This window comes from Passer domesticus, chromosome 15 (genome assembly GCF_036417665.1).
Source record: "Passer domesticus isolate bPasDom1 chromosome 15, bPasDom1.hap1, whole genome shotgun sequence".
Classification (NCBI taxonomy): domain Eukaryota; kingdom Metazoa; phylum Chordata; class Aves; order Passeriformes; family Passeridae; genus Passer; species Passer domesticus.
Window position 1 is genome coordinate 5,767,533 of NC_087488.1, and position 27,843 is coordinate 5,795,375.

Consider the following 27,843-nt stretch of genomic DNA (forward strand, 5'->3'; position numbering starts at 1 on the left):
ACACCGCATCTGCACTGCCAATGTGATCCTTTGCTTTTCTTAATTTATAGTGATTTGCCTGTTAACATGTTCCACAACTCTTTTTCCACTCTTTCCCAAGCCCTACCGGATTTTTAACACCTGGCTTGGAGATCCATCCAAGAACCTTATGCTTGCTGAAGTCATCAAGGTTATTAAAACAGAAGACCTTCTAAACAATGCCACCCATGCTGGGAAAGCACTGCTGACTGGGCTGCTGGATTTGCAGGTAAACATCTGGAAGGATTGTGGATAAGAAGGAGAAACTGGTGCTGAAGCAGGATCTGACCTGATCCAGTTTAAACACTTGGGCTGAGGAGATAGAACTGGGGTCTAGACCATTATAGTGATGTCAACACAGGCCTGAATAACTGTGTCCCATTTGGAAATATTGAAGTAAACTTTCTTTTACTGACTTAAAAATGCTGGATTTATATAGCTTTATCCAATATAAAGGGTGATCCCCAAAATATCTCAAGATACATACTGCAGCTAATTAAATTACTTTGCTAGAAGATTTTGTTACTATAACCCATTGGTATTTCCTTATCCTAAAGTTCTTTTCAAAGGAAGGTCCTTGCATATTTTGTTCCAATTCTGATGGGCTGTTGAAATAAGAAAATTGTATCTTTCCCTCCTTTGTTTAAGGGAAATTCCTTACAGCTTCTACTGTGGAGCTCTACAGACAGGCATTTAAAGATAGGCTTGAGGTGCTCACCTCCCAAAGGCATTTTGTATAGAATAATCCCAGACACAGTCTCTGCTCTCTCCACACCTTTAAGACATAGCAGGCAGGAGAACAGAGAATACTATATTCTCATACTTTGGAGGGCCAGAATACAACTAGTCCTATCCAAAAGATGGAGACTGTGATTGAGAATAAGTGATGCAGATACTACTGGCAAGTGTCTCAGTGCAGGGGAAGAATGAGCTGGTTTCCAGCCCCAGTGCAGATTTGTGCTCAGGTTTTCCTGGAGTCCACTGTAGATACAAATAAGGTGTGTTATGCTCGTTCCAAAGAATATTTTGCTTGACCCAGCTCATGGGTCAGACTCGTTGTCCCTCCCTGCTGTGTGAGGGGCTCTGCAGGCTGAGCAGAGCACGGTGTGAGCCTCGCTGCGCTCCAGCGGAGCGAGGAGGCAGCAGGGTGCCCACCTGGCAGAGCCAGCCTTGCCACCAGGTGCCCTCTGTTGCAGCACCTGCCATGTGCTTGTCTCTCCTCTCTCTGCAGGCTCGTTACCCCCATCTCATCAGCAGAGTGAGAGGAAGAGGAACATTCTGTTCGTTTGACACTCCAAATGATGCAACTAGAAACAAGTTAATTACAATAGCCAGAAACAAAGGTAAGAAACTTTGTGTGTGTGGATGAGCTTCACGTGTAGCATTCACATGGGAAGGTAATGCTTCACAGTTTCCTTTTCATATCATGCATGAGTATTTGAGTATTAGAGGACAGTAGTGAAATGACAAGGTTGGATTTAGACTTTTCTGAAAATGTTGTCAGAGACCTCAGAGCAGTCTGTTGCACGGTGTGTACATTTACCAGCAGGTCTGAGGTTACGGGAAGAGATCTGTGTAGGGGATGAGTTTTTGTGACATCAGGTTCAGTGACTTTAGGTGCCCATGGACATGGCTTACTTCTAGAAACAGGAAAGTTAGAAGAAAGTCAATGTCACTCAGGAAAACATAGAGAGAAGAACGATGAGTTTTATAAATACATAATTCCTATACCTAGGAATACCTAATGATTAAATAAAAGTGCCTAAAATGGGCACAGATCTACAGTGACATGCCTCTTTTCCCACAGAACTGTTCACAGCTGCAGACAGGCCCAGATATCCAGAGGGGAACCTTGGGATCCACACCTAACATTCTCTTTGAATTTAACTGTGTGGGTCCTGTGTTTGCTGCTGTCTGTTTTTGCTGTTACTCCTATCTCTTGAAAGAAGCAGGCAGGGTGCATGTAAACTGTGGTGAAACCAAACTTTTATAGTGTAAAAGACACTATTTTTTGTTCTTGGAAACTAAGCCAGCAGGGAAAGAAGGCAAGTGGTTTGTTCCATGGTTCAGTTCAGGCAGAACCAAGGTTCTGCTTTGAGGTGGGTAAGCTCAGCTTAGTAATATGGGTTCCCATTCAAACATTTCTAAAAATTTATTTTGGCCTAAAAAGTGCATTTAAAGCACTGCAGGGAGAGTTTTGCAGGCACTGAGACATTTTAACTTCTTGTTATTAAAAACAAATCAGTTTAAAAACCAATGCAAAGAAACTTCCTGTGTCTTGTGGCACCAGGACACTTGACCAGGAGAGTACTGCAGCTCTGAAATCTCAGATGCATTTTGAGCTCTGTGCTGGATGGATTCTTTCCATTGCTGTCAGGATGAGTCCCAATACTCCAAGTGTTTTATAGAACAGCTCCAGGCATCCACAGTGCTCTTCTAAGCTGCAGTGAAGCTTGAGGCCATTCACACCACAATGTCTGGATCATGGTGTGGCTAGCAGGATTTGGGGAGCTTCTGTTGGCCTTCCACAGTGAGGGTATCCCCATTCAGAGACCTGAATTTTTCTGGATATTTGGCAAAGATGGAAATGACTAGAGGACCTATTCTGTTCTCATTTCAGGTGTTGTCCTGGGAGGCTGTGGAGACAGATCCATCCGTTTTCGTCCCACGCTGATCTTCAAGGACCACCACGCACACCTCTTCCTGAACATTTTCAGTGACATCTTAGCAAACTTCAAGTAAAAAGCAGTTCCCTTGCACTGAACAGCTGATTATGAAATTAGTTTGCATTAATTCATGTCTTCTCTACTTACAAGATAAGTGTAAAGTCATAAACTGAGGTTTGTGTTCTGTCTGTAATCCTGCCCAAGGCAAGCTGCTCCATGCACACGCGCCCCAGGCGGAGCATTGGCACTGGTCACCAGCAGGTACATGCAGCTGTCCCTCACTGTGCACCCCTAGAACCTCCCTCTTCTGGCCTGGGCCATGGTAACTGCAGAGTCCTCCCTACAGCCACGTCCCTGACTCTGCACTGTCTGAGCATCCAGAAGCTCAGCAACGAGCGTGGCCACTCAGAGCCACACGGCTGCCACACAGAGTGCCGCTCTCCAATGGCAGCTGGGATCCAACCAGTGTTCCAAGGAAAGCTCTGCTTTCCACCACTGCCAAGCACAGTATTTTACAGAGTAATTTCCAGCTTTATTCCCTCGAGTACAGGCATCTGCCACACCAACTGCATCAGGGCAGCTCTGCCCAGCCTGCACTCACTGCTTCACGGGGCACTGGTGCCCTCAGCCACCCCTACAGCGCTGCAAGTGGCACTGAAGCCCTTGTCCTTCTGTCCTCATCATGGATGGGTTTTAAAACTTTTGACTTCTCTTACAAGCAGACTTGTACAGAGAAAACTCTACCCTGAAGTATGTAATCTGACAAAGCTTAGAGAACCATGCAAAGCACATTCTTCCACTTCTGCCAGCAGTCTAGAATGATTCCAGATTATTTTACCATTTGCCCACAACACACAATAGCCATTAATTTATCTATAACTTCTACACGAATACTTGAGGTATTTTGTAAAACTAAAGCAGTAATGCCATTATCTGGTATTAGAGCCACTGCATTGAAGGCCTACTCCTGACTGCACATTTATAATGCAAAGTAATTCTATTTTTGTTCTAATAGTATATTCTAAGTCATCGATATTTCAGAGATCTTCTAGAAAGCCACAGGATCAAAAAATGTGTCAACAGTTCATTAATTTGTTTTTCTTCAGAGAATTGTTTTGGATGTCTCTTTACTGTTTGCTGAAGGCTGACTTGAACTAGATCTGGTGCCTTTCTTTTTCTTTTTTTTGGTGAGCATCTGGATTTTGTTTACTAGGTTTAACTTTTTGTTGTGCACCAAAAAACAGGGACCACAATGGACTTTTACAGTTGCCCTTTCAGGACCTGACCACCATTTTTAAGTGCATAATAAGAAACAGAGAAGTTAAAAGATTTACATGTTTAATACAGCTACCAAAATGTGAAAAGGTTCCTTACCTGCTTTGAGAAGTGTTAATCATGGTTTTCCCATTTTAAAGTACTGCTATTGGGAAACTCAAGCACAGTCACTTCTGCCAGCTTAAACCCAGTGGGATTTCCGTAAACATCTGCAGAAAGCAGAATTCTGGTGCCAGCTGGGCAGAACCTGAGCAGGTTTTTGAACAGAGGTTGTAGAAATCTGGGGAAAGGACTGGTAAAAATTGGTGTTCAACAAAACTTCATTGTCATCGCTGTCCTCGTAAGCGTGTTATCAGCAAAAGGAAAGTCAAACCAAGAACTGGATTTGACAGCATTTTGGGAATTAGTTTGTTCAACATATCAGTGCAGTAGTTTTAGTGAATGTCTCTAGCAAGTCTTGTACTTTTACAGAAGCAAAGGTCCAGTAATTTGAAGTCTTACACATCTTCACTTTTATTATGACTACTCTAGGTGTTTTTATAATTTTTACTGACACTCAGTAACTGTATAATTGTGTACAACATGTTGATGAAATCGTTAGAGAATACATAGAAAGCACTGCAGCTGAAGCATATAAAGTTAATATTGTTTACAGCATACTGTAGACAGTGCCAAATAAATGTTTCAATAAATACTTAAGTACACTTCATGGTGTAACTAGTAACTGTACACAGATTCATAACAAATTACATCAATCATGTGTAATCAATATTCTTAAATAAAATATTTATAATTGAGCTTCTCCAGGACTTTTCATTTTACACACGGTACATGCCTGAACTGAACCATTAGTGCATTATAAAATACATTTTGATGAAGATAAACCTCCAAAAAATGCAGTATACCTGTACAGCCCACTGTATTTTGCTGCCATGATATTTACACCAAGGAACATTTGCATTTCTTCTGATATTGCTGTGCTACACAGTGTCAGCCAAAATTTAAACTCGCAGAACGCCATTAGGAAAAGTTAAACATGAGAAATAGTATTTCAGGGTTACCCTGTGCACTTAAATGGCAATTTACTTAACTGATCCTTTGCTGATCCACCAAGAAACGGGTTTCACTTCACATGAGGAAGAAATAAGGAAAGAACACTCCAGATTATTGGTGAGAGTCAGTTTATTTGCCAGTTTCAAATGAAGCTGGAACTAGGAGGGGTGTAAGGACTTATCTTGCTTCTGACAATTCAAAAAATGTATTATATGTTATAGGTGATATGTTTGGTTGTTTTTTGGGTTTAAATTCCTCATTTCTACTAAGGTTTTGGAAAAGGAGAAATCATACCAGCACCATGGAATAAGACCACAGTCCTTCAAGGAGACAGGTGCTGCTTTTCCCATTCCAATGATGAATGGCAATTTCTGTAAGAGACTCCTGAAATATTGTCCCAGCCTTTAACTTAACAGCTGAGCTGCCAGTGTCTCTTTTGCCCAGTTCCACTCCCATCCTGGAGGATCCTCCTGAGGCCAGGACAGCCCACACACCTTCCCAGTTCCCTCAACTGCACTGACACATGTTAATCAAGTCCCTCTCTCACGTTCAGCAGTACCATCAATGGATGTACCAGACCAGCTTTAATTTCCAGAGGCTTCCCAGCCAAACCTGAAATTAGCTAAAAGAAACACTGAGTTGGAAGTGAGGATACTCTGGCAGCTCCTGTATTTCATTTCAAGAGATTTTTCATGTTTCATAACCACCAAAGAGGCCAACAGAAACAAACAGCCAGGGCCAGCCCCAGTAATTTGGCCTCCTATAGCACATTCCAAGAACAGTTCAGGCTTGGAATGCTGTGACATTACTGAATCCCACATGGAACAGACACTCCTCACACCACACACAAGCTGCAAGACCTTTAATCCAGTGGCTGTGCCTTACCACTGTGACTCTACACTGGGTGCACTTACAGCAGGCTTTACACAGGAAAAGGACAGGGATGCGTAGTTTGGTGAACTACTTAAACCTCATGGACAAATAAGCACAAAGAACATGGAAAGCCATTGGAAATGCTGCTGTATCACACAAATTCTCCAAATATTTGAGTAAATTTCTGTCTGTCTACAATCTGGCCATACTTAATTGTAAAATACAAAGTATCTGTACTGTTGTACCGCTTGAACTGGTGGAGTAGCTCATCCTTGCTATCTCCAACTTCATCCAAAGTCACCACTGTCTCTATGGGACAGTAAATATCATTACGTCTTCCCCAAAATGTCAAGTGGGCCACTCTGACAGTTTGTCCAGTTTCACTTAAGTAGATGAATCCAATAATCCTTCTGAAGAAGTAGCTCATGCCATACAGCATTGCCCCAGCAAAGACAGCGATGCCGGTTGTATAGAGGAGGATATTCTGGGACACCTGGCCCTGCAGGTAGAGGTAGCAGATGGGAGGCACCATGACCACGGAGGTGGCAGTCTGCAGCAGCTTCAGTCTCGACAGGACCCTGCAGTATTTTATCCCTGGGAACCTGTAGACCAGTTTGAACTCTTCTGTCCTCCCGTCCACAGCCTTCTGCTGGACCACGGCAGCAGGGGCCAGGTGGGACAGACACACAGACAGCTCCCGTGGTCTCCTGAGGTAACTCCTGACACCATGAACCCGCTGGGCTTGCGACTGCAAACACTCCCACGAACCAAAATTCCAGGGCAGGCGAGCAGCTTCCCTTCTCCACGACCTTGTGCAGAGCTCCTTCTGCAGAGATCTCCCGAAAGCTGCCGCTGTGCAGGCTGCAGTCCTGACAGTGCAGAGCCAAGCCTGTAAGGCAACATTGCCGCGGGTCATCACTGAGTCTCTAAAACCCGACCAGTGAGCTCAGAGTCGGTCCCTTGGGTGTCTACAAACGATAAAGCACAAGTGAAGCGACAGTAAAGCCACTATAACCTTAAACCAGTGTTCTGGTAAGAAACTGGTGTTTGTGCTCGCATCCCTGGCTGCAGACAGAGGGAAAGCTTCGCTGACAGGGCTGGTGTCAGAGAGCTGTGACCGCCCTGCACACCCCCGCCCCCCGCTGTGAGCCACATCCCAGCAAAGCTGCTGAAACCGCTAAACAACCCCTTAAACAGCAGGGCAGGGAAACAGAAAAATGGACTAAGCAAAGGGGAGGAGAGCACGATCAGGCCGGAGCAGGGAGCAGACGCCGGGACGCGCAGAACTGCGGAGCAAAGGCAGGAGGGAAGCTCCGCGGGCACGTGGCTGTGCAAGGACCCGACACCGAGCGAAGGGATGGCGACAGGGAAAGGCAAGGAGGCGGGGAAAGAGCAGAAGGAGGACGAGGGACGAGGAAAGGGCAGAAGGAGGACGAGGGACGAGGAAAGGGCAGAAGGAGGACAAGGGCTCGCAGCCCGCGCCGGCAGCGCCGGCCCTCACCGCCGCCATGGCCGCCCCGCCCCGCCCCGCGCCGCGCGCGGCCCGCCGGGAGGGGCGGCCCCGCCGCCGCAGCCATGGCGCCGCCGCCCGCCGCGCTCTGCCTGTTCGACGTGGATGGCACCCTCACGGCCCCGCGGCAGGCGAGTGCGGGGCGGGCTGCGGGCCCGCGGGGAGCGGGGCGGGTGGCGCAGCCCTGTGCCGCGGGCTCCCTGGGCACGCTTAACTCATTTAGCGCTGCGCCCTTGGGCTGCTTGTTGCGGGGTGGAGGCGCTGGCCTCTGGCAAATCTGACGGCTCTGTTTCGGACCCCAGAAAATCTCGGCGGAGATGGCGGCGTTCCTGCAGCGGCTGCGGCAGAAGCTGAAGGTGGGGGTGGTGGGCGGCTCGGACCTGGCCAAGATCCGCGAGCAGCTGGGCGAGGACGGTAAGGGCCGCCTGAGGGGCGCGCGGGGCTCCAGCCCCCTCAGACCCCTTCCCTTTTATTAGTGCTCCCTGCTTTTAATCGTCTTCCCGGCCGTGTTGCACTCAGGCTGCTGCCCGGCATTCGGAAATCGCAGCCTGTTTGCGTTGTGCAGGTATCTCGATATCAAGTTAAAAGGTTGTTACCGATGGTGCAATCCTGCCCTGGTGGCAGAGCCTTGCGAGGCCCTTTTCACCCTGCCGTGTGTGTGACATACGTGTCACACGTGTGTGGGCTGCTCAGCTGTCCAGCACAGCCCTGAGGACCTGGTTGTGTTCGCTGTAGCTATGCACTCTTGCCTTAGTCCTTTATTCTTAGTGGTCTTTACTTAATTGATGCCACTGGTAGCCTCCTGCAGTGCCCACACAGCTCAGTTTGTTTGTGTTCCAAGTGGTCTCCAGTAAACCATATCATCCTGTGTGGTGCTGAGAGTCACAGCTCCCAGGCATCTGCTGAAGGTCAGTGACACTGAGGAAACAAACCTAAAAAGCCAGTATTGGGCTTGCTCTCAAGCCAGGCCATGTGCCAGTTGTTTGGTCATTCCTTTACATTTAATGCAAAAAGCTATATCCCTCTAAGTAAAACCACAGGTAAGTCAAACAATTGACTTCATGTGATTTGAGGTGTGTGTTAATCATAGTGAGAAAAGGGACTAGCATTAATCTTATGCTTGATGCTGTGCTGCTGAAACTTTCATGCTTTAGGAGCTAATGTTTGCTGTATTTTAAGCTAATTAACATTTAAGACAATTCTGCATTAAGCATTGAGGGGAAATGATGACTTACTGTCTTTTTGCTTGTTTGCAGTGATTGAAAAATATGACTATGTGTTCTCAGAAAATGGCCTGGTAGCATACAAAGATGGGAAATTCCTGAGCAAGCAGGTAAGTGTGAAACTTCCAACAGTGAGAAACAGAAATTTTCTAAACAAGATTTTGATTTATTTGTACAGTGTAGCCCTCTGTAATCACCCTTTCAAAGACCAAAGTTGCCGCTGCTTTCATACGTTAGTCCTGTTAATGGATCATTCATTTGGCAAGTAATGTTTAACATAAATAATGGAGAGCAAACACTTGGAGAGCCTGGCTGAATTTGCTGCCTTGACCAGTGGTTCCAGTTTACTGCAGGAACAAGCTCCATTTCTTCATGCTTGGCTGTAGCAGACATTAAATGCAGCTTTTTGTTTAGGGCTGCTGCCTGTGGTACAGTTTCCTTCTGAAGCAGGTACAACTAGGAATCATATTAAAGAACAATTTGGTGTTACAAAGTGAACAAAAAGAAAAGTGAGAGCCTTTAGTTAGTACCATGTGAGCATCAGCTGATGTTACTGCTTGAAGGCGTGCTTGTTTCTCTGTGGTATTAACCATGCCTGATTACCCAATGTTTGTGTTTTCCATGTGACTTGCTTTTAGAATCTCAAATTCTGGACCCTTGGTTGAATGGTGTTTGTTTTGTTAGAGCATTCAGGGCCACCTGGGGGAGGACATCCTTCAAGATGTCATCAACTACTGCCTGAGTTACATTGCAAAGATTAAACTGCCAAAGAAGAGGTATGTGCACACAGACATCCCAGTGTGGCCCTGTTCTCCATGGGGGATATAAAGCTCAGCAAAAAAATGATAATTTCTGCTTAGGGAACAGCACTGTGTGTGTGAAACAGAGCTCTGTCCATGCATACAAAGACAGCTTCCCAGCTGGAGCACAGGGCTTGAAATACTGATTCTGCACTTGGATGTCGGAGGGAAGGAGACTCAGTTTTGAAGCAGGAGTGTTCCCCTGCCATGTTTGTGTTAGTATTTTCAGCATCTTAGTGCTTTCCAGAGGTGAGAAGTGCAGCCAGAGCAGCTCTGTGTGATGTGTGAGGTGAAATGTGCTGCGTGAGGCAGGGCAGGACACTGCCCCCATTGCTGGGAATTCTGCAGCTTCACCCCAAACTCACAGCCTGGCCTGTCAGGCTCTGAGCTTGATGGGATGCTCCAGGCACACTTGTCAAACCAAATGGTAAAAATGTCAAACCAAATTGAAAAGCCACTCAGGATGATGAGGATGATGATGAGGTTGCCAGATTCCGAGTCCAAAAGACTTACTGGTGCCAGAGGTACCTGCATGTAGTGAGACAGCTGATTCCCACTGCCTTTAGAATTAAATGGAAATTTAGTGTGATATTTAGTGTTTTGAGCAGCTTTCTCATCTATTTTCTGTCTTGTTGATCAATTCCCTTGCAGAGGCACTTTCATTGAGTTCAGAAATGGGATGTTAAATGTGTCGCCCATTGGAAGGAGCTGCAGCCAGGAAGAACGACTTGAGTTCTATGAACTTGATAAAGTGAGTTACAGCTCCTGAAAAATACCCAGCTCTCCTGGAGGAGGCAGTTTTAAAAACTTCTATAATTTGTGCAATTTTTGTTTAAATTTTAATTGTTTTCATTTTTTTTAAGCAATGTCCTCATTCAGACCTCAGAAAGTAGACAGTGAGGGATTTTTTGGTTGGAATAGCAAGGATTACTTGCAGAAAGTTGGGTTTGGCTCATGTTTTTAATGCAATATCCAGACTACTGAACATCCTGCTTCTATAAATGGGGTGTCTAAAAAACCCTCTCTTAGGTAAAACCATACTTTCTCAGTGTCCTGTGTAGTTTAACCAGCCTGGGTCCATTCAAATCAATAAAACCATTCTTTTTTAGAGGTGTTTTTGGGTTATCTTTTCATTGGTAAATCAGCACAGTTACAGCATATAACTGTTGTTGGGTTTTGGGTTGTTTTTCTCCTTAACAGAAGGAGCATATAAGAGAGAAATTTGTAGCTGATCTACAAAGAGAATTTGCAGGCAAAGGCCTCACGTTTTCAATAGGTAAGACTTTTGCCATTTAAAACATCAATTAATTTAAATTTCATTGAAGTCATACTCTCTTATGGCTGTGACATCCCATGTCATTTGTGTGACAGGTTTCTCTGGGGGTGGTTGCAGGCAAGACTGAGCCTCTTTTTCCTCTCAGGCTTTTATTGGGACATTTTTATTGAAATCCATCAACAAAGAGAACTTTGTTTCTTGTCATCAGTTCATTGTCTTTTAATGTCAGTTGTGTGACTGATTCTGCTCATTTTGGAGCATATTAGATGCTTCAGATTAGTCAGAGTTGTTTCTGTGAATCAGTTTTGATCAGAGCTACTCCCTCAGTGCTGTTCCAGTTGCCCTTGGTTCTTCGCTGTACCTGCATTGTGTGGGAGGAAGGAAAGAATCCAAAAGCAATGCAAGCTTAAGGAAAAAAAAATTATCATAAAGGGAAATTAATTTTTGATGCATTTTTATTTTACCTTCTCTCCTAATACATTGCCACACTCCTGCCTTTTATTATTTTTCAGAATTGCAAAGTATGGTTGGCATTAGTGCTGAAACACTAAGGCAGAAGTGATCTGCAGTGCAGTTCTCCTCTCTCCTTTATGTTGTAAATACCTTTTGTGAGATATTTATGTTGTAAATACACCTGCTTCAGCTGGGAATCATGCTCTTAGTACTGGTGAGGGCCAGGGGCTCAGAACTGGAACAGCTCTTGTCCTGTTAGGGTGTGCTGAAAGGGCTGATTTCTCCCTTTTCCTACTCTGAAAGCCTTGGAAAATCTTTTGCCTACAATTTTATGGCTGTAAATATATCAGTGGCTGTGTTCATGTGTCCTTCCTTTCTACAAGTAAAGAGGTCAAATGTAATTCTTGTAAAAGGTTCATTTGGATAGCAGTGAGTATTTGGGAACATGCTCAGACACGGATGAGCATGAATGGATAAATAATCTCTGAATCACATCTCTAATAACTGATACCCTATAAAACACTTTCTGTACTTGCAGGCCTTAACTCCAGTATCTCACAACATTTCTGTGTCTTCTGCAAAGCTCCCTCTGTCTAAAATCTCACCCAGTTTAGGTATTTTTTTCACTTCCTCTCCCTTCAGAAATACATTGTTAAAATGACACAAGTCTTGGTTCCTCTCTCTCCTAGGAGGGCAGATAAGCATCGATGTGTTCCCAGATGGCTGGGACAAAAGGTACTGCTTAGGCATTGTTGCCAAGGATGGATACAAGACTATTTATTTCTTTGGAGACAAGACCATGCCAGTGAGTACATTAGTTTGATATACTAATTTGAGAGCTGCTGTAATTAAACCTCAAGGAGTGCAGGTTCTAACCTTGTAACCTTAATGCTGACAAGAGCTGAAGTCAGAGTATGAACATGTGTCTGTGTTTACCTGGCTGCAGATGGGAGGTTTTCCTTTTTTCCTGAATTGAACACAGGGTTCTTGCTTTAACAGAGGTTGTTTTAAAATTGAACTTTTGTAATTGTGTTAAACACCTAGGTGACATGGCTGTGTGAAACTGATTGTCCTGCTTGGTCAGTATAGATTGGTGTTTATTAAACATATTTATTTCCTCTTTTATTTATCACTGTGCCTCTGCTCACTACTCTGTCTCCACTTTGGGGAACTGAACAGAGTCCCTTGTCCCTCATCAGGGGGCAGAGCTCTGCAGGGCAATTCAGAGGCTTTTAAAAATCCTGAACAGAGACCTGACAAGAGCTTGTGAGGGCACTGGCAAGAACAAGGACTTGCTTGAAATTAAAGCTGTCTGGATATGGCCAAAGGACAGTGTCAGGCTAAGTTTTATAAGGAAAGGCTTGGTTTGATAAGAACTCACAGTTATAAAACTCTTAAATTCCACAGGACTTTATAAATTTTAAAAGATAAAGCTTTATAAGAAAAAGACAAGCTTGAAATTAAAGTTTTTTTCCCCTGACATCAGCTGCAAAAGTAATCACCTGTCCCTCTGGCACAGAGCTCACAGACAGTTCATTTTAAACCCTCTAAGTGGCAGTGCAGCATTGCAGAGAGTTGAAGTATGGAGAGCTGATGCTGACCCCGTGGAAACAGTGTGGCAAACAGAAATTTGGGAGTGAAGCTATGGATGGATTTTGGGCATCTGTGCTCATACAGGGGCAGTGCTGTTGTTCACTGAGCCTAATCACTGCAGGCCCTTGGAAAAAGTCCATTCTTCCCCTGTTTCCTTTCATGTGTCCCTTTTTGTGACTGTGTTCTATGTCAACTAAAATTAAATCCTCTTCTGCTTCCAGGGAGGGAATGACTATGAAATTTTCACAGACTCCAGAACAGAAGGCTACAGTGTCACATCCCCACAGGATACAAGAAGAATCTGTGAAGAGCTGTTTTTTAAATAAAAGACTTCCAGAATTCACACTTCCAGGACAGTTAGAACAGCAAAATAACTTGAAACATCATCTTCATTCTGTATTGGTTTTTGTAATTGGTCATGAATAGCAGGTGCTTTGCAGGTCAGTCATTACTAAAGGGAAATGTTTTAATTGAAGACCCCTTGCTGAGTGGGGGAACACAGCAGAGCTCATTTAGCAGAGCTCATTTAGCACCATCCTCTCAGTTTCCAATCACATAAATTGTTTTCTTTTTGCTTGATTGTGGGGTTTGGGTTGGGTTAAATTTTGGGTTGGTTTTTAAGATACCTGTAAACTTCCTTAACTAATTAATTACAGTTTAGGGAGTGAAGGGGAGGCATAATCTGCCTCTAGTTGATTCATGGTCTCAAAATTGGCCTGCAAGGCTTAATCCCTAGTTTTTTATGTTAAGGCAGCTTTTTAAAAGATGCAGTTGGGGTTTTTTTTTAAATACTTACCTTACCTATATGAATTAACATGAATTGTAAGACAGTTTCTTGTCTAAAACTGAAAGATGAGTAAAAGGGAAAGGTTTATTTCTTCCTGGGGTTGGGAGGATGGCACTGAACCAGAAGTCCCTGACTGCCATCCCTGGGAATGCTGGACCAGCTGGTGCCAAAGTTCCCTCAGGATGGATGTGGTGCCAAGGCATAAGTCAGGTCATGGTACCTACACTCTGTGCAGACCAAATCTAAAAAAATATTTTAATTAATTTTTACAAATTAACTTCAGCACATTGGTAAAATACATTTCTGTCTCTTTCCGATAATTTTCTGAGATTCCTGGTTAAGGCATTAAGGGTAGGTGAGATTTGTCATACTACAAAAATGACCTAAATTATGTTTCTATTAAAATTCAAGCCCCTGCCTGACACTCTGTGTAACTGTTAGTATTACTTTTCTCATCTGGCATTAGGAAAGTAATCTTGAGTATAAACGGTTTGATTTAGTAAAGGAGAATAAAATCTGATTTTATCATGAAAAAATATTGTTTTGATTTGTCATTATGGAAAATAAAATACTTGAAGCAGACCTGTTGCACGCTGCCTGTCTGTACAAAGAAATGAGTAATTTGAATCTTTCCAGGTTTATGGGATACTTACAAAAACAGAGGGGGAGTGCACTGCACCTCTTGCACCAAAACTGTTTTATTTCCCAGCTCAGTTCCCCAGCTAATTCCTGTTCTAGTGGGAGCTGCCCTGGGACCAGGACCTTCCCTAGTGTAGGAATGCTCTTTAAGGACAGACTATTGAAGAGCTGCTGCTTTCATTGTTTTCAGCCCCAAGCACAACATTTCTGGCTGCTGTGTCCTGGGAGCCTCCTCTGACGTGTGCTGGCCTTGTTATTTCCTAATTGTTTCTGTGAAAACATTTCCTTAAATTAAACTGAAGTCACCACACAGGGGTGCATGTGCAGGTCTTGTCCCCTTTAAAGCTGATCCTCTTCAGCACCAGCTACCCAGGGAGCAGACTGGAAACACATTCAAGCACTGAAATAGTTGCATTTATTGTAAAGAAAGCAGCGGGTGATATTCCAACGAGCTGCACAGTGATAAACCACCACTACCAAGGCTTATGGGTCATAAAAAACCAAACCAAACCAAACCCACGCCCCCACTACAGCATGGTGCAACACAGGCACAGCTAAGGGAAAACAAGCCAGCACAGCAGTTCCTGACCCCACCCCACACCTGGGAGCAGATCAGCTGCTGTGAAAGGCTCAGGACAGCCAGCACCTCTTGGTGAAGCTCCAAATACACAGCTGAAGCTACACTGTTTTATACAACTAACAAGAGTTGTGCCTTTTTTTTTTCTTTTTTTATTTGCAAAGTCAATACAAATCCACTGTTAGGAAAATAACAGAGAAAAATGCTTCATTTGAAAAAAAAAATATGTGGAAGGCAAATAGGAACAAAACCAATTTAGTAGCGCTACAACTACATGAAGAGTCTGGGGAAGGTTGGCCCTGTCACATCTACCAAGCGAGTTTGCCAGGGAAACAGATGCAGAATGGACTCCACCAGGACAGCTGAGCCTGCTGAGGAACCCACAGAGTGTTTAACACACAGGCAGCTGGGCAGCACACGCTGCTGTGCAGCAGTGCAGGTGTCCTGCCTGCCCCCTGCACACCACAGCAGTCAGCTGGATGCAGTCCAGAAGGCAAATCTTCAGCCTGGTCAAAATTCAGACACACTCAGAGGCTATGAAGTATCCACTACTCTATGGTTTTCTACCACTTACCTCGAAGCAAATTTAAATTTGGGATGGATATTTTTTTTTTTAATACTGGCCTATAAAATCTGTTGCTAATCAACCATCAAGGCACCTAAGTAAATTCACAAACAACCCCAGCTTTACCAGTACAAGTTTCCACACCATGCAGCCACACCATTTGCAGTGGTGCAGCTGATGGGCACTGGAGCACAACCACCTGATGGAGATTTTCCACCCTGTGGCAGCTGCTCTGTTTGTGAACTTCCTTCCATGAGGAAAACAAATCAGCAATGAACACCTCTGTCAGTCAGGCCAAGGCGTTCAGGCACTGTTATCAGCAGTAAAGGTACTGCAGCCTGGGAGAGCAGCCCAGGGCTCACCCAGCACCCAGGGCTCAGGGCTGTGCTGGACCATCTGCACTAGAAGAGCTCTCCATGAAACCTCTCCCCCCTCCCCTGGGCATTTCCTGGAATCAGTTCACAAGACAAAAGAAAACCCAAACCTCCCCTCCTCCACCAAGCACACAAACTAGGTCTCTTTAAATACGTTTCTTGTAAACACATTACGCTAGATATTTTTTCATTAGCATTTGAGTTGCCTTTTTTTTTTTTTAAATCAGGCCAGCTGTAAAAAAATGGTAATTTGGGCCTGCTTCTGCTTTATTGACAATGCAGTATTTCCTCACACACAGTATTCTTCAGCCAGGTCCTGCAGGCAGTGGTTGAGCAGAGCCCAGCCACGCTCCAGGGACACCTCAGGAGCTGATGACGTGCCCTGACCACGTCTCGTGCTTGGTGCCAGGGGCCAGGTGAGTGATCACCACCTCCACTGCCTGCAGCTTCTCGTTCTTGGGAGGGATGGTGCACATCTTGTAGGTGACCTCGTCGCCCGCCACGGGAACGTACTCGCCCTCAATGCTGTGGAGGGAAGCTCCAGTTAGTCAGGAATCACAGAAACACTCGTTCTCTTTTGCAGCTGACTGAATTTTTTACCATAATTGTTATCTTAGATGCACAAAGTACTTCAGGGATTTTATAGAGCCTGTCATCCATGAAAGTCTGAGGCTGATTTTGGTTGTCTTGCAGTGAAATCCTATGAAAATACTATAAACCTAAAAAATCAACCAACCACATGAAGTACAAAATAAAACGCAATAAAACGCACAAAAATTCCCACTCTAATCTACCTTAAAGAATACCCAGGTGAGCCCAGGCTTGGACTGAGAACTGTGCACCAACACCTCACTTGGAACAGCACTAGAGGGCAGGGCTGCCACTGGCTGCCGCTTACTTTGGGGATATGGTTTTTAAACTGAAGAAAATTGATCTCTTTTTGGTTGTTTTTTCCCCCCTTCTCACTTAAGCTTTTGAAGTTTCAGTTTGGTGGGGTTTTTTTCATTTTTTCTTAAAAAGAATTGTACCGTGTAATGGCAAAATTTTCCCTTTAGATTATTCCACCATAACACACTTTGTGGTATAACATAAAAGAGGAGCCCAGGTGAGATATGGTATCAAATATTTCAAAATGACTTGCTGTGAGAAAAGAGAGCTCTGCCCTCCTGATGTGCTAGCCTGCAGAAACACCCACCCAGCACTCAGGGAGATTTCCAGGAGGCTCATGGAATCCCCAGAGTGATGCCAGGGGATGCTGCAGGACCTGCACTGTGCATTTGCTACTGCACCTGAGCCCGTGTTTGGAATCACTGGGAGATGCCAAAAGGGCTTCACCTTCTGTTCAGAGCAAGGTGCTGATGACACAGAGAGCTGCAAACAGCCCTCCTCACCTCCACCCTGTGTTTGAGATCAGAGCTTTGTAATGAAAGTCCCAGCACGTGCCACTGAACGCTGGCAGAGATTCCTCCCTGTGCATTGCCATGAGGCTCTGACAGAACAGGAGATGCCACTTCACCTTTCCTTAAATGTACCTACACCTACAAGCTCAGCTTCCCCTCCCTGACAGCCCAGGCTCTATATTTCTCAGTGAAGGTTTTCAGCATTTCTCAGCAGTATCTGTATTTGGGAACAGACCAACACTAATAACAAATTCTACTGGATGCCTGATTGGTGTGACTTGCTTGGGAACTCCTGTTATACTGGAGTCCAGATTTGGGTCCAGGAAAGAAAAAAAGAGTGGTCTAGGTCAGAAGTTTGTAGTGCACCACTGAATTTGGTATTTGCCTTCTCTGAGAGCACACTGGGAGCATGCTCACCCCACCCAGGAATTTTACCCCATGTTTTGTTAACAGCAGGGATCTCAGATTTTAGCAGTGCACTTTATATCCACTCTCATTTTGTGATCTATTGATCTTAGGGCTTTTCTATTGCAGGAAAGGCTGGCAGGACTGATAGGAGGTAAATACACTACAGCCAGTTCTCACCTCACATCAGAGTTTGCTTCTCCTCAGAGCTCTGCAAAACTTCTCCAGCTTCATCCCCAGCACTGCCTCTCCCCAGCCCTTCCCCTTTTGAGGCTCCTGGGTGAGCCCTGCACTGCAGGTGCTGCTCAGGAGCTGTGCCAGGCTGGGGTGAAGCAGCAGCAGCCCAAGCCAGACAGGACAGGGTAACCAGGCATGGACCAAAGGAGCTAAAAATGGCCTCTAAATCAAGACTCTCCCATGGGAAATTCAAAAGAAAAGTCATTGTTTGCTAGCTGATTGTATCAACATGATATTGAAAATGCTCCTGTATCTAAATATGAATCTAAAACCTGCTTGAGGAGTTAAAGGCATTCCCAAGGCCTGGGTTTGAAATGCATGTCCTTCAAACTTTATTTTCCTGGAAATATCTCTACTCCAGAGCTGCCCCTGACTGAGGCAATCAGACCCAGGAGGGCACGTCCTAAGCTGAACCCTTCAGAGCAGTGCCTGGGAAAATGGGACTAAATTGAAGGCAGAAGAAACATTTACAGAAAAATCAAGATAAAGCCTCCTTCATCAGACCTGACAGCCCCTTCAGCCCATGGAGGCTGATCCAGCTGACCTTTATTTACTTCCAAAGTCTCCAGGCCACCCTGTCAGTCCAGCCCAGTGTCACTGGACAGGCTCCCACGTCTGACCTTTGCTTGGCTGTCCTCTCCAGTCACTGCCTCTGTTTACACCCCACTTCCCCCAGTTCCAACAGGTTTAAGGTCCTTTCAGGTGTGAAGGATTGCACACCCAACCCTTACTGTCCTTCCAGGAGCAGAAACTAATTCACCTTTCTAGTGCCAAAAAGGAATTTGCCAGCAAAGACCCAGAAGTTTATCCTGACCTTGAAACAGCAGTTTTGCAGCAAGGATGTACTGGAACCAGATGAGGGGACATAAAACCCCAAGAAGAGACACAGGAAAGGGTTGAAAGAGTCAAACCAAAAGTGAAAATAAAAATGGTATATAAAGAAATTACATCACCTTTCCTACTTAAATGTCTTGAATCTAGAGGAACCTTGATCCTTTGTTGCAAAAAAAAAAAAAAAAAAAAAAAAGACAGAGAGGAATCTTGCTATAAAACTAAAATCACTAAAACTAAAGCAGCATCTCCCCTTGGTGCAGGCCCTGCAGGGAGCAGGAGCTCCTCATCACTGCACAGCCTCCCAACCAAACGGATGCCCTGCCCAGGAAAGGATCTCAGGTTTGGCTGAAACATCTTTTTTTTTTTTTTAACAAACAGGAACCTTACATGTTTTTTAAAAGGTCCTGTAAAACAGGATAAGCCCAGTTAGTAAAATAAACGTTTGAAATCTGCAGAAGTAGGTAAATATGGTTAATGCAAAAGGAAAGTGGATTCACCGTTTCCTGAAGCACCAATATAAAAAAGCTTTAAGCTCCTGAAAAATGGAGGTAAATTAGGTATCTCTTGAATACTCAAAATCAATTGAGGAAGAAGTACAGCTTGAGCATTAAAAAGGATGGGTGAATATGAATATGAATATGTACCTGGACAGGCTCTGGTAAGATGTGTGTTGCAGGTACACTGGTAACAGTGATTCTGCTTTTCCAAGAAACAAGCCCAAGTGAATCAGTACAGACACACAGAACATGGCTAGCACACCCCACGCTGCACCAGGGAGAGCAGAAGCCAAGGCCCAGACTGCAGGATACACTCAGGTGTCACTGGAAGCCACCACGTCCCTCAGGCCTTGGGAGGGGACTCTTTGGGGCACTGCCTATGTCAGCCCTGGTCTGCCAAGGAAAAAGAAAAAAACCAAAATATTTGCTGACCCACATTTCTTATGCTGAATCATGAGGCTAAATACTCGGGTTCCTTCTGCTGAAGGGATCAGATTATGCCCAGAGCCTGCAGAGCCCCAAGCATCACCCAGACCAGGCAGGGGCACTTTTCTCTGCCAGAGAGCATTTCTTGCAGGGCTGGGCATTATGCTGACAGCATCAGATCCTTTCTTGGTTTCACTGCTTATCCAAGCTGACACTACAGGTGTCAGGAGCTGGTGATAAAACCTCATTCAACCCCAGGACAGCTTCATCTGATCCCTACTTTGCTGTCTTTCCTCACTTGTTGAGGTGACCCTTCCCCACCAAGGCCAGGCCAGTCCTTTGCACAGCTGTGTGTAAAGGTTGTGGCCACACAAACATCTCCAATTTCATTTTCTGCTTTTGGCCTTTAAACTTTCCTCCCACAGATCAGGTATTCTTTTGTGTCCTGCAGGTTTGTGCTCCCTAGTTATTTTTGGTGCCTAACAAATGTGAGATCATCAGCTTGTTGCCCCCAGTACACACGGAAAGCAAGAGGACAAAGGTCTGCAGCCTGAGCAGAGCTGAGAGTGAACAGTGCCCTCTGGGCTGTGTTTGCCACCAAAAGCTGCTTCTGGGACAGCCACAGACCTACTCCAACCCTGCTATCACTACTTGTGATGTTTGGAAGGAGAAACAAACCACATCCAGATTGTGCAGTGCTTGTGGTGGCACACAGAAAGGAAAGATGATGTGAGAGGGTGGCAGTGCAGGCAGAGCCCCAGACAGAGCTGGGGGAAAATCCTCCAGCAGGAAGCAAACCTCAAGCACTGGGCAGGAAACAAACTGGAAAAGATCAGAGAGAGTAAACAGAGTTCTTGGAACAGACTCAGCCTGCAACAGGCATTCTGTAAACAATGTAAGTTACCTGGAAAATTTGCTAAAGGAAGTTAAACATGGATTTTTTTGATGTTACGTATTGATTTAGATCTGTGGTTTCTTACTTTCAACCTCCATACATATTAAATGTTGATCTAGAGGAATGTGGAGGTTTCCACTGCTGTTTGAGGTATTGGGAGTGCACTTTCAATTCAGAATAATGAATATCTACATACCCAGGAATCTTAAGACACTTCAACAACTTCAAATTCAAGCTAAAAATAGGAAATGCTTCCCTGATGTTAGAGTCAGAGAGAGACACAATAGTTTTAGATTATCCAGCACCTCCCATTTCCCAGCTCAGTGCCAGTCTGGTATGGTGGAGCATTTTATCCTGCACTATTTTTAGGGAACTGGGAGGTCATTAGGAAATTACCTAAATAAGGAATGTTCTAGTTCTTCCTTCTCACAGCTGCTATTCATATTCCAGGACTCTAGTTAAACCTCTTGGGACAAAGCCAAAGTCACGTGGAACCATTTTGGAACAAGAGTTTTCAGTGAACTCCAAGCCTTGCTGGTCACCACAGAGCACTTCCATGGGCTCTGTTACCTCCTGGGCTTCTTGAAGTTCATTTAACACCTTAGCACTTGTCTCAAGAAACCTCAGATGTCTTTCACAGCAAGATGCAACAGAATAATGAACCATTGTGAGTTACTAATCCCAAGTGCCCTCCCATGCATTCCCTGTGCAAGCCAAGGGCCCCAGCAGCCTCCACAGAGCCAGCAGTGACCTTAGGGACCTTAGGCAGGGCTGCCTGTCCCCACCAGTCACACCAGTGACTGGGACAGACAAGTGTGAAGAGGCTCAGACACTGAAGAATCCCAGCAGTTAATATCCAAGGTCTCTGCTCCAGGATCCCCTGAGCTGTTCCAGAGAAACTTCCCAGGAGCTGCACTTCTCTCGGAGTGCAGTGGATGCACCATCCTCGTGCCCAGCTCTCCACTGGGTCATGGGGCTTCAATCCCCATTCAGGGATGGTTATGGCTCCAAATCTACTTCCAGCAGCTAATTCAAGCCCAGGCAGCACAGACACCCTGTGAGGAAGGAACAGGAGAGAGCTTTCCAGGGCAAAGACAAAGCCACCTGCTCCTGCAGACAGCCAGCCTGGATCCTGCCACAGTCCCACCTGCTGTGTGCATCTGGGAACCACAGCTGGGGCAGCCACAGCCTGTGCTCACTGAGCACAGAGCCCATCCTCCAGCAGCCTGCAGTGCCACCTTGGCTCTCACCTGGCACAGTTTGCATCGTTGAAGGAAAGATTCTGGGAAGACTCTGCTGCAATAATGACCACAGCAACCTGACTCTCCTGCATGCACCACTGCAAAGTGAGTTTCCTGAGCCAACTGGGGGGGGTGAAGAACCCTTAGGAAAAAGATTATTCTATTCATTTCCAAACCCCTCTCAAGAAAGATCTGGAATTCTGCTGCCTCTCCTTCCTGCCCCAGATAATTTACCTATTTCAGACACTTCACCCTGCAGCAAAGCATCAGAAGGGACCCCATTAGGAAGGATGTGTGCTGTCCAAAGCATGTAAGTCATCCAGTATTTTGAAAGCATTCAGAAAGCTGAGATTTGGCTTCCCAGCCCCCAGAGCAGTTGGTTGCAGTCAGCAGAAACCATTTTGCTGGTAGTTCACAGAAAAGCCAGAGAAGTTTGTTCTCTCAGCTCAGATTCAGCTCTCAGATCATTTAGAATTATCAGGTAATTTCCAACCCATATTGCTCCACTCCAGCAGAGGAACAGCACCACAGAGAAGCCAGGAGATGTGGCACTAATGCTTTGCACAAAGAGTGATGTGGCAGGACATGAGAGGAAAGGAAGGAGCATGAAAAGATGATCTCTCCATGGACACAAGCAGCTCGGAGCCAGCTCCTCGGTGCAGCAGGGACACAGCTGGGCTCTCCCTGCAGGAAGGTGCAGCTGACAGAGCATCTCCAGCACAGCCAGCAGCTGGAATGCAACAGCAGAAAGGGACCATCCCCAGCTGGGAGCCCAGCCAGAGCCCTCGAGTGCTCAGCCCTGCTGTGTCACAGACACTGGAGGCAAAGCCCGAGATCACACCACCATGGGGATGTAAAGCTCAGCAAGCACAGGATGTCCCTGGGGCCCGGGGTGCTGCGTGCCAGTGTCCCTGGGGAGGCACAGCATCAATCCTCCAGAGCCATCACTACCCACGGGTCAGGAATCCAGCCTGAAGGACAGCCTGAAGGCCTCTCTGCAATGCAGCATTTTCCCCTTCAGAGCCAAGTGCTGGCAAACTGCAGAAAACCCACAAGCACTGCATGGTTGGTTTTTTTTTGGTTTTTTTTTTTTTTTCTTTTTCATTAAATATGCTTCTTTTGCAAAATAAAATCCTTTAAAAAACCAAGAGTGTGGTCATTCATCCATCAGTGCTCTCTGGTGAGCCACCTCCTTGCCTTGCCCTTGCAGGTACACAGGCTTCAGGCCAAGTCCCAGACAAATGCAAAAGCCTGGAGCACAAACCATCCCCATCATGTGCACACTCCCAGATGCTCTGGAAGCAGAAGAGTGGGTGCAGTGCTCTAAGGCACAACACTTGATCTGCTCCCCCAGGTTCCCCATCCCTCAGCAGCCCAGCTGGGAAGGGAAGCTGATGTGAACCTGTCTGCACAGGCAGCAGCTGCCAGGGGACATCAGCAGCCAGCACTGCAGGGAATCCTGTCTGCCCTTTGGGAACATGCCACAGCTGCAGGTGCAACAGCAAGAGGGTCAGAGGGAGGCCACCAGAGCCACTGTGTGTGGTGACAACCACACCAGGGAGTGTGACTTACTCCTAGGAGGGAACAGGAGCCAAGGAGGTGACACACAGGAGGATAAAGCTCTCACACTGGTGCTGTAACCACCATCAGTTTGGTGACAGTGATCATCTACAGGCTGGTGGAAATGGAAGCACTGACAGTGCATGTCGCTATTAAAAATGTAATTATGGGCTTTTTAAAATTGACACTCTAGGCAAATGAATTTGCCTTTACTTCCTGCTTTCCAGAGATTTTATCTGAATTACTATCTCAGCAACTCCTCTGCCTCCATGCTTGCCAGCTAGGGGTTTATATTCACTACAGCAAGCATGTTTTGTGTCTGTTCTAGAGAGGGGTGAAGCATGAATCTGGGAAAAACAAAACCTCATCACACCAAAGAGCCATGACATTTCCCTAGCACAACTATTTATACCAAGTTGAGAACTGTCTCCATCAAGCACAGGGGAGCAGGACTCACTTGTACCCAATCAGCTGAAAAAGAGAAGTGGCTCCACACAAGTGTTATCAAACACCAAAACAAATCATCTCTGCAGCCTTCAGAGCCACTCACTGAAACAAAGGCAGGCAGACAAAAAGCACCTTCCAAAGCCTGTGCTGCCATGCAGCCAGACCCTGGCAGGCTGGAGACCTGGGCAGGGAGCAGCTCCTGAGGCTCAGCACAGGCCAGTGCAGGGTCCTGCAGCTGGGGAGGGATGACCCCAACACCAGCACAGGCTGGGATGACCCACTCTGAGCAGCTCTGCAGAGGGACCTGGGGTGCTGGTGGGTGACAAGCTGACCACGAGCCAGCAGTGAGTCCTGGGGGCCAGGAGGGCCACTGGGTCCCTGGGATGCACTGGGAGGAGTGTGGCCAGCAGGACAGGGAGGTGACCCTGCAGTAATTTTCTTCAGGAGACAATGATGGTGAGGGGTCTCAGCATCTCCTGTGAGGAGACTGCAGGAGCTGGGCCCGTTCAGTTTGGAGGAGAGAGGACTGAGAGGGGATCTCATCAGATTTAATTCTCCCAAAGGCAGCTGCCAAGAGGATGGTGCCAAGCTCTTTCCAGTGGTGCCCAGCAACAGGACAAGGAGCAATGGCCATAAACTAAACACAAGAGGTTCCACCTCATCATGAGGAAGGGGTGAACTCTCCCTGTCTGGGGATATTCCAAACCCACCTGGATGCATTCCTGTGCAACCTGCTCTAGCTGACCCTGCCTTGGCAGGGGCATTGGACTAGATGCTCTCCACAGGTTCCTACCAATCCTATCAATTCTGTGATCCCATATTTCTACCCACATCTCACAAGTCCAACACAATAAAGCAGCTTTGGTGCAAGCTCCACTCATAAAACATGTCTACACATCCACATTCCTGCACAGATACACAGAAAATTTTGCAGATATCAAGTGAAGCTTTTGAATGCCACATACATTTGACTTTCTTTTTGGGCTAATGCTCACTTATAGAAAGGAAATGCCAACCCAAATGTTGTTATTATCTTACAAAAAATAAAGAAACTTACAGGAAACAGACAACCCATCCTATGGAAGACATTTTCACTAAAGTATAACCTCACAGCTTAGCAAAGAAAATAATTTAATTCCTCAAATTAAAAGTTTATGTTGAAAATCATAATAATCTACAAGATAGGCAGCTGGTCCCTATGCTTAAAACTTTCACTAATCATCACAGCTTAGTGATGAGCACAGAGGATCAGTCTATCTTGGTGAATCCAAACTGACATAACCATTTTATCCAAGCTCCTGAAATCCCAGCTTTTGGGAAGAATTTGTGAGAAACAATCTGCTTTCATTTCAGGAGAAGATGCCTGTACCACACTGAGACAGGGAGCAGACTAACATCTCTCTCACATTCAGATTTAACTGAATAAATACATGGAAAAGAATCACTTGATAAACATGAGAAGGATCTCAAAACTCTGTGCAAACCAGAGTCACTGGAGTCCCTGGGCCACAGGCCTGCTTACAGAAGGCTGCCACAAAAAGCAATTGCAGTTAATAAAGAGCAATCTATCAAATTCACTGTGAAATAAACTGAAATGAAAGGCATTACTAATTCGTCCTTCCAGTGTTGCCTTGCATCAGAATTAAGACAGTGACACCATCACCCTCCAGCACTAAAAGCTGTTTCCAGCAACTCAAATATACTCTGAGTAATTAAAGAACACAATGTGCTGAAACCTTCAGTACTTCAATAATAGCACTTTTCACTAACAGGTTGAGGCAGAAACATCAGCTATTTTTGAACTGAAGCTCTGAGACAGTACCTAATGTGAAACATTTAAAAGAGTGGCCCATTCCTGGCACAACAGAAAAGCTGCTGTTGACTTCAAGAGAGCAGAACTGACTAGAGAAGCTGTAAAAACACAAAACACTTCAGTCCTACAAAATCTAATGAACTAACCTTGCTTAGATGTTTCTGAAAGAGCAAGGAAAAGAGTCTTTAAACACGGTTTCTACCAGAAGAAGGGCATGGTTTGCCTGCTGTGAGATGGGAGAAGTGGAGGTCCATGTTGAAAGCCAAGTCAGGCAAACACCAAAGGGCTCAGAGCCTGTTCATGGCAGGAGGAGATGGCCCAGGAGGGAGAGGACTCAGCACTGGAACTGCAGCCATGGCTGGGCAAAGCCTCTGCCATAAGGCACAGGTGCCTCCCAGCAGTGGAGGGGGTGCAGGAGGTGCCCTGCAGCCTCCTCCTGCTGCACTGCAGGGACACCACAGCACTCTGCAGCACAGCACGGAGCCTGGTCCTGGTGTGAGAGCTGCACTGAAATGACACCCCTGAGAAGATACAGCCAGGCTGGTGCTGTGGCTGGGCTGTGGCTGAGGGGCCAGAGCCTCTCACCCTGCCCACAGAGCAGCTCTGCCCCTCTCAGCCCTCCCCTGCCCCAGCCTCCCCAGACAAGGGTGGTGCGAGGGCACGGCTGGGCGAGGCTGGAGGAGCAGAGAACCTCCTGTGGCAGCCAAACAAACACACTGAAAACACCTCCACAAGTGAGGCTGGCCATAAACTTTTACAGCCCTTAGGCTCCTTGAGTGGTGCTTTAGGATGGAGGGAGTGGGTGGCAGGAAGGGGAGGGTGGCACAGCACACTGAGGGCACGGTTACCCCCATGCAGTTTATTGAGGCTCCCTGTCAAAGCAGCCTGAGAGCAGATGGGATCAAAGCACCAACAGCACAGCCCACCAGAGGGGATCCTGTCACAGGGGCCTCGCACAGAGCACCACACAGCACAGCACACAAAGCTATTTCTGTAATGTCACTTGGGACCTCAGCATAGCAGACATATGGGAGTCTCAAACAGGGAAACAGAAAAACCATCTCTGGAGTTTCTGCTGAGTGGAGGGCAATTGAGGGCAGGAGCAACTTGTGCACCCAGAATCAAGTCCAGGACAGAAAGATGTGTTGGGTTGTAGGATAGGAACCTGAAAGAGCAGTTCACATTTTGTACAGACAAAACAGCAACCCCAATCAAAAAGTAATCTCCAGGGTTTTAAAAGGAATAATTTCACATAACTGAAGAAAATTTTACTGAACTAGTTGGAAGAGAAAATGTACAGGGGAAAAAAAAACAAGACTGAAAATAGACAGTTCTTTAAAAGGAATTCATTAGAAGGCTGAAAATTCATGTTTCTGCAAGAAGGCTGTTGTAACTAAACCCCTGCTGATCAGTGACTGTATAGGTCAGACTAGATGTTCACAGTTAAATTTTTTAAATTGTGGCATAGGAAATGCTATTTTTAAGTTATTCAAGAAATGAGGAGAAATAGTGCATTTGCATTAGACAAAAGAGAAAGGAGATATTAAATGTCACTTCCTTGGGTTGAACACAAGTCAGAGACTATTTGCACCCATGTGCCCTATAAAGCTTTGGGTTGTCAACACCCATGGTGCAGTAACATTCCAGGAACCTGGAGGAAAGCCACGTGCTCCTTCTCCAAGGACACATGCTGCACACACCACCAGGAAAGACAGCTGGGGCTGTGGGAGTGGGTTTGCTAAAGCTTTTGTTGACTTACCCCTGGATAACCACTCTGAACAACAAATAAGGATTATACAGCTTCACTACTGTGAGCAATAGGTAAAATAAAACTGGTGGTAGATCTAGAAGAGGTTACAGGAGAATAAACATCATTCTTAACACACACGCCCTCAGAGACCAACAGCCCCAACTCTGGTCAACATCTCAGCCTAGGAACAAATATTAAAATTGCCCATTAAACCCTGCAGATTAGCCAGGCCATAAACACCAAGGGCAGTGCAGGCATGGGTGTGCTGGGCAGCCCTGAGCAGGCAGGGCCTGTCCCAGGGGGATGTGCTGCTCTGCAGCCAAACCAGGAGCTGCACATCCAGGAACCAGGAATGCAGCCAGGCTGGGAATGCCAGGCTGGATCTGGGACTGCACCAAACTTTGACACTGCAGAGGATGCTGAGGTCACAGCAGGTAAGCAAAGACTGGGGATAAAGGGCTAATGTGATTATGGGATGTACAGAAAGAGAAACACAGCAGAACTGGAGGAGATTTTATCTCCTTACACTGAAAGTGTGTGTACAGTGTATAGTCTTAAAATTATACTTAAATTCTTCAGTCTCTTTTCTAAGCATGCAAAGACTGGCTTAGACTGGAGAAAAGTTCTCAGCAAGGGACTTAAAAAGCTTTATCTGC

General features: G+C 45.8%; 4 protein-coding genes across 7 annotated transcripts in view; 2 read left to right on the plus strand and 2 right to left on the minus strand.

Moving 5' to 3' along the window:
• The window catches only part of ABAT (4-aminobutyrate aminotransferase), a 49,818-nt gene extending 45,062 nt beyond the window's left edge, over positions 1 to 4,756 (plus strand). For all 3 annotated transcript variants that reach the window (XM_064390532.1, XM_064390533.1, XM_064390531.1), the window contains exons 14-16: positions 101 to 247; positions 1,250 to 1,361; positions 2,639 to 4,756. In XM_064390532.1, the coding sequence (XP_064246602.1) occupies positions 101 to 247; positions 1,250 to 1,361; positions 2,639 to 2,760 (381 nt within the window). In that variant the 3' untranslated portion in view covers positions 2,761 to 4,756. The remainder of the gene's footprint in view (positions 1 to 100; positions 248 to 1,249; positions 1,362 to 2,638) is intronic.
• Positions 4,757 to 5,123: 367 nt separating this feature from the next.
• TMEM186 (transmembrane protein 186) lies at positions 5,124 to 7,475 on the minus strand. Its single transcript, XM_064390534.1, has 2 exons — positions 7,387 to 7,475; positions 5,124 to 6,774 (listed from the first exon to the last, which is right to left on the minus strand). The coding sequence occupies exons 1-2, from the start codon at positions 7,393 to 7,395 to the stop codon at positions 6,037 to 6,039; spliced, it is 747 nt and encodes a 248-aa protein (XP_064246604.1). The 5' UTR covers positions 7,396 to 7,475; the 3' UTR covers positions 5,124 to 6,036.
• Positions 7,424 to 14,109, plus strand: PMM2 (phosphomannomutase 2). The gene is made up of 8 exons (XM_064390535.1): positions 7,424 to 7,526; positions 7,698 to 7,809; positions 8,652 to 8,728; positions 9,303 to 9,394; positions 10,070 to 10,169; positions 10,619 to 10,694; positions 11,837 to 11,952; positions 12,962 to 14,109. The coding sequence occupies exons 1-8, from the start codon at positions 7,461 to 7,463 to the stop codon at positions 13,064 to 13,066; spliced, it is 744 nt and encodes a 247-aa protein (XP_064246605.1). The 5' UTR covers positions 7,424 to 7,460; the 3' UTR covers positions 13,067 to 14,109.
• A 449-nt stretch (positions 14,110 to 14,558) lies between these two features.
• CARHSP1 (calcium regulated heat stable protein 1) overlaps positions 14,559 to 27,843 on the minus strand; it is a 36,733-nt gene continuing 23,448 nt past the window's right edge. For both annotated transcript variants that reach the window (XM_064390538.1, XM_064390537.1), the window contains exon 4: positions 14,559 to 16,207. In XM_064390538.1, the coding sequence (XP_064246608.1) occupies positions 16,045 to 16,207 (163 nt within the window). In that variant the 3' untranslated portion in view covers positions 14,559 to 16,044. The remainder of the gene's footprint in view (positions 16,208 to 27,843) is intronic.

Coding starts and splice junctions, on each gene's coding strand:
- PMM2 (XM_064390535.1), top strand. CDS start 7,461: ATGGCGCCGCCGCCCGCCGCGCTCTGCCTGTTCGACGTGGATGGCACC. Junction 9,395..10,069: donor ATTAAACTGCCAAAGAAGAG/GTATGTGCACAC, acceptor ATTCCCTTGCAG/AGGCACTTTCATTGAGTTCA. Junction 10,695..11,836: donor AGGCCTCACGTTTTCAATAG/GTAAGACTTTTG, acceptor TCTCTCTCCTAG/GAGGGCAGATAAGCATCGAT.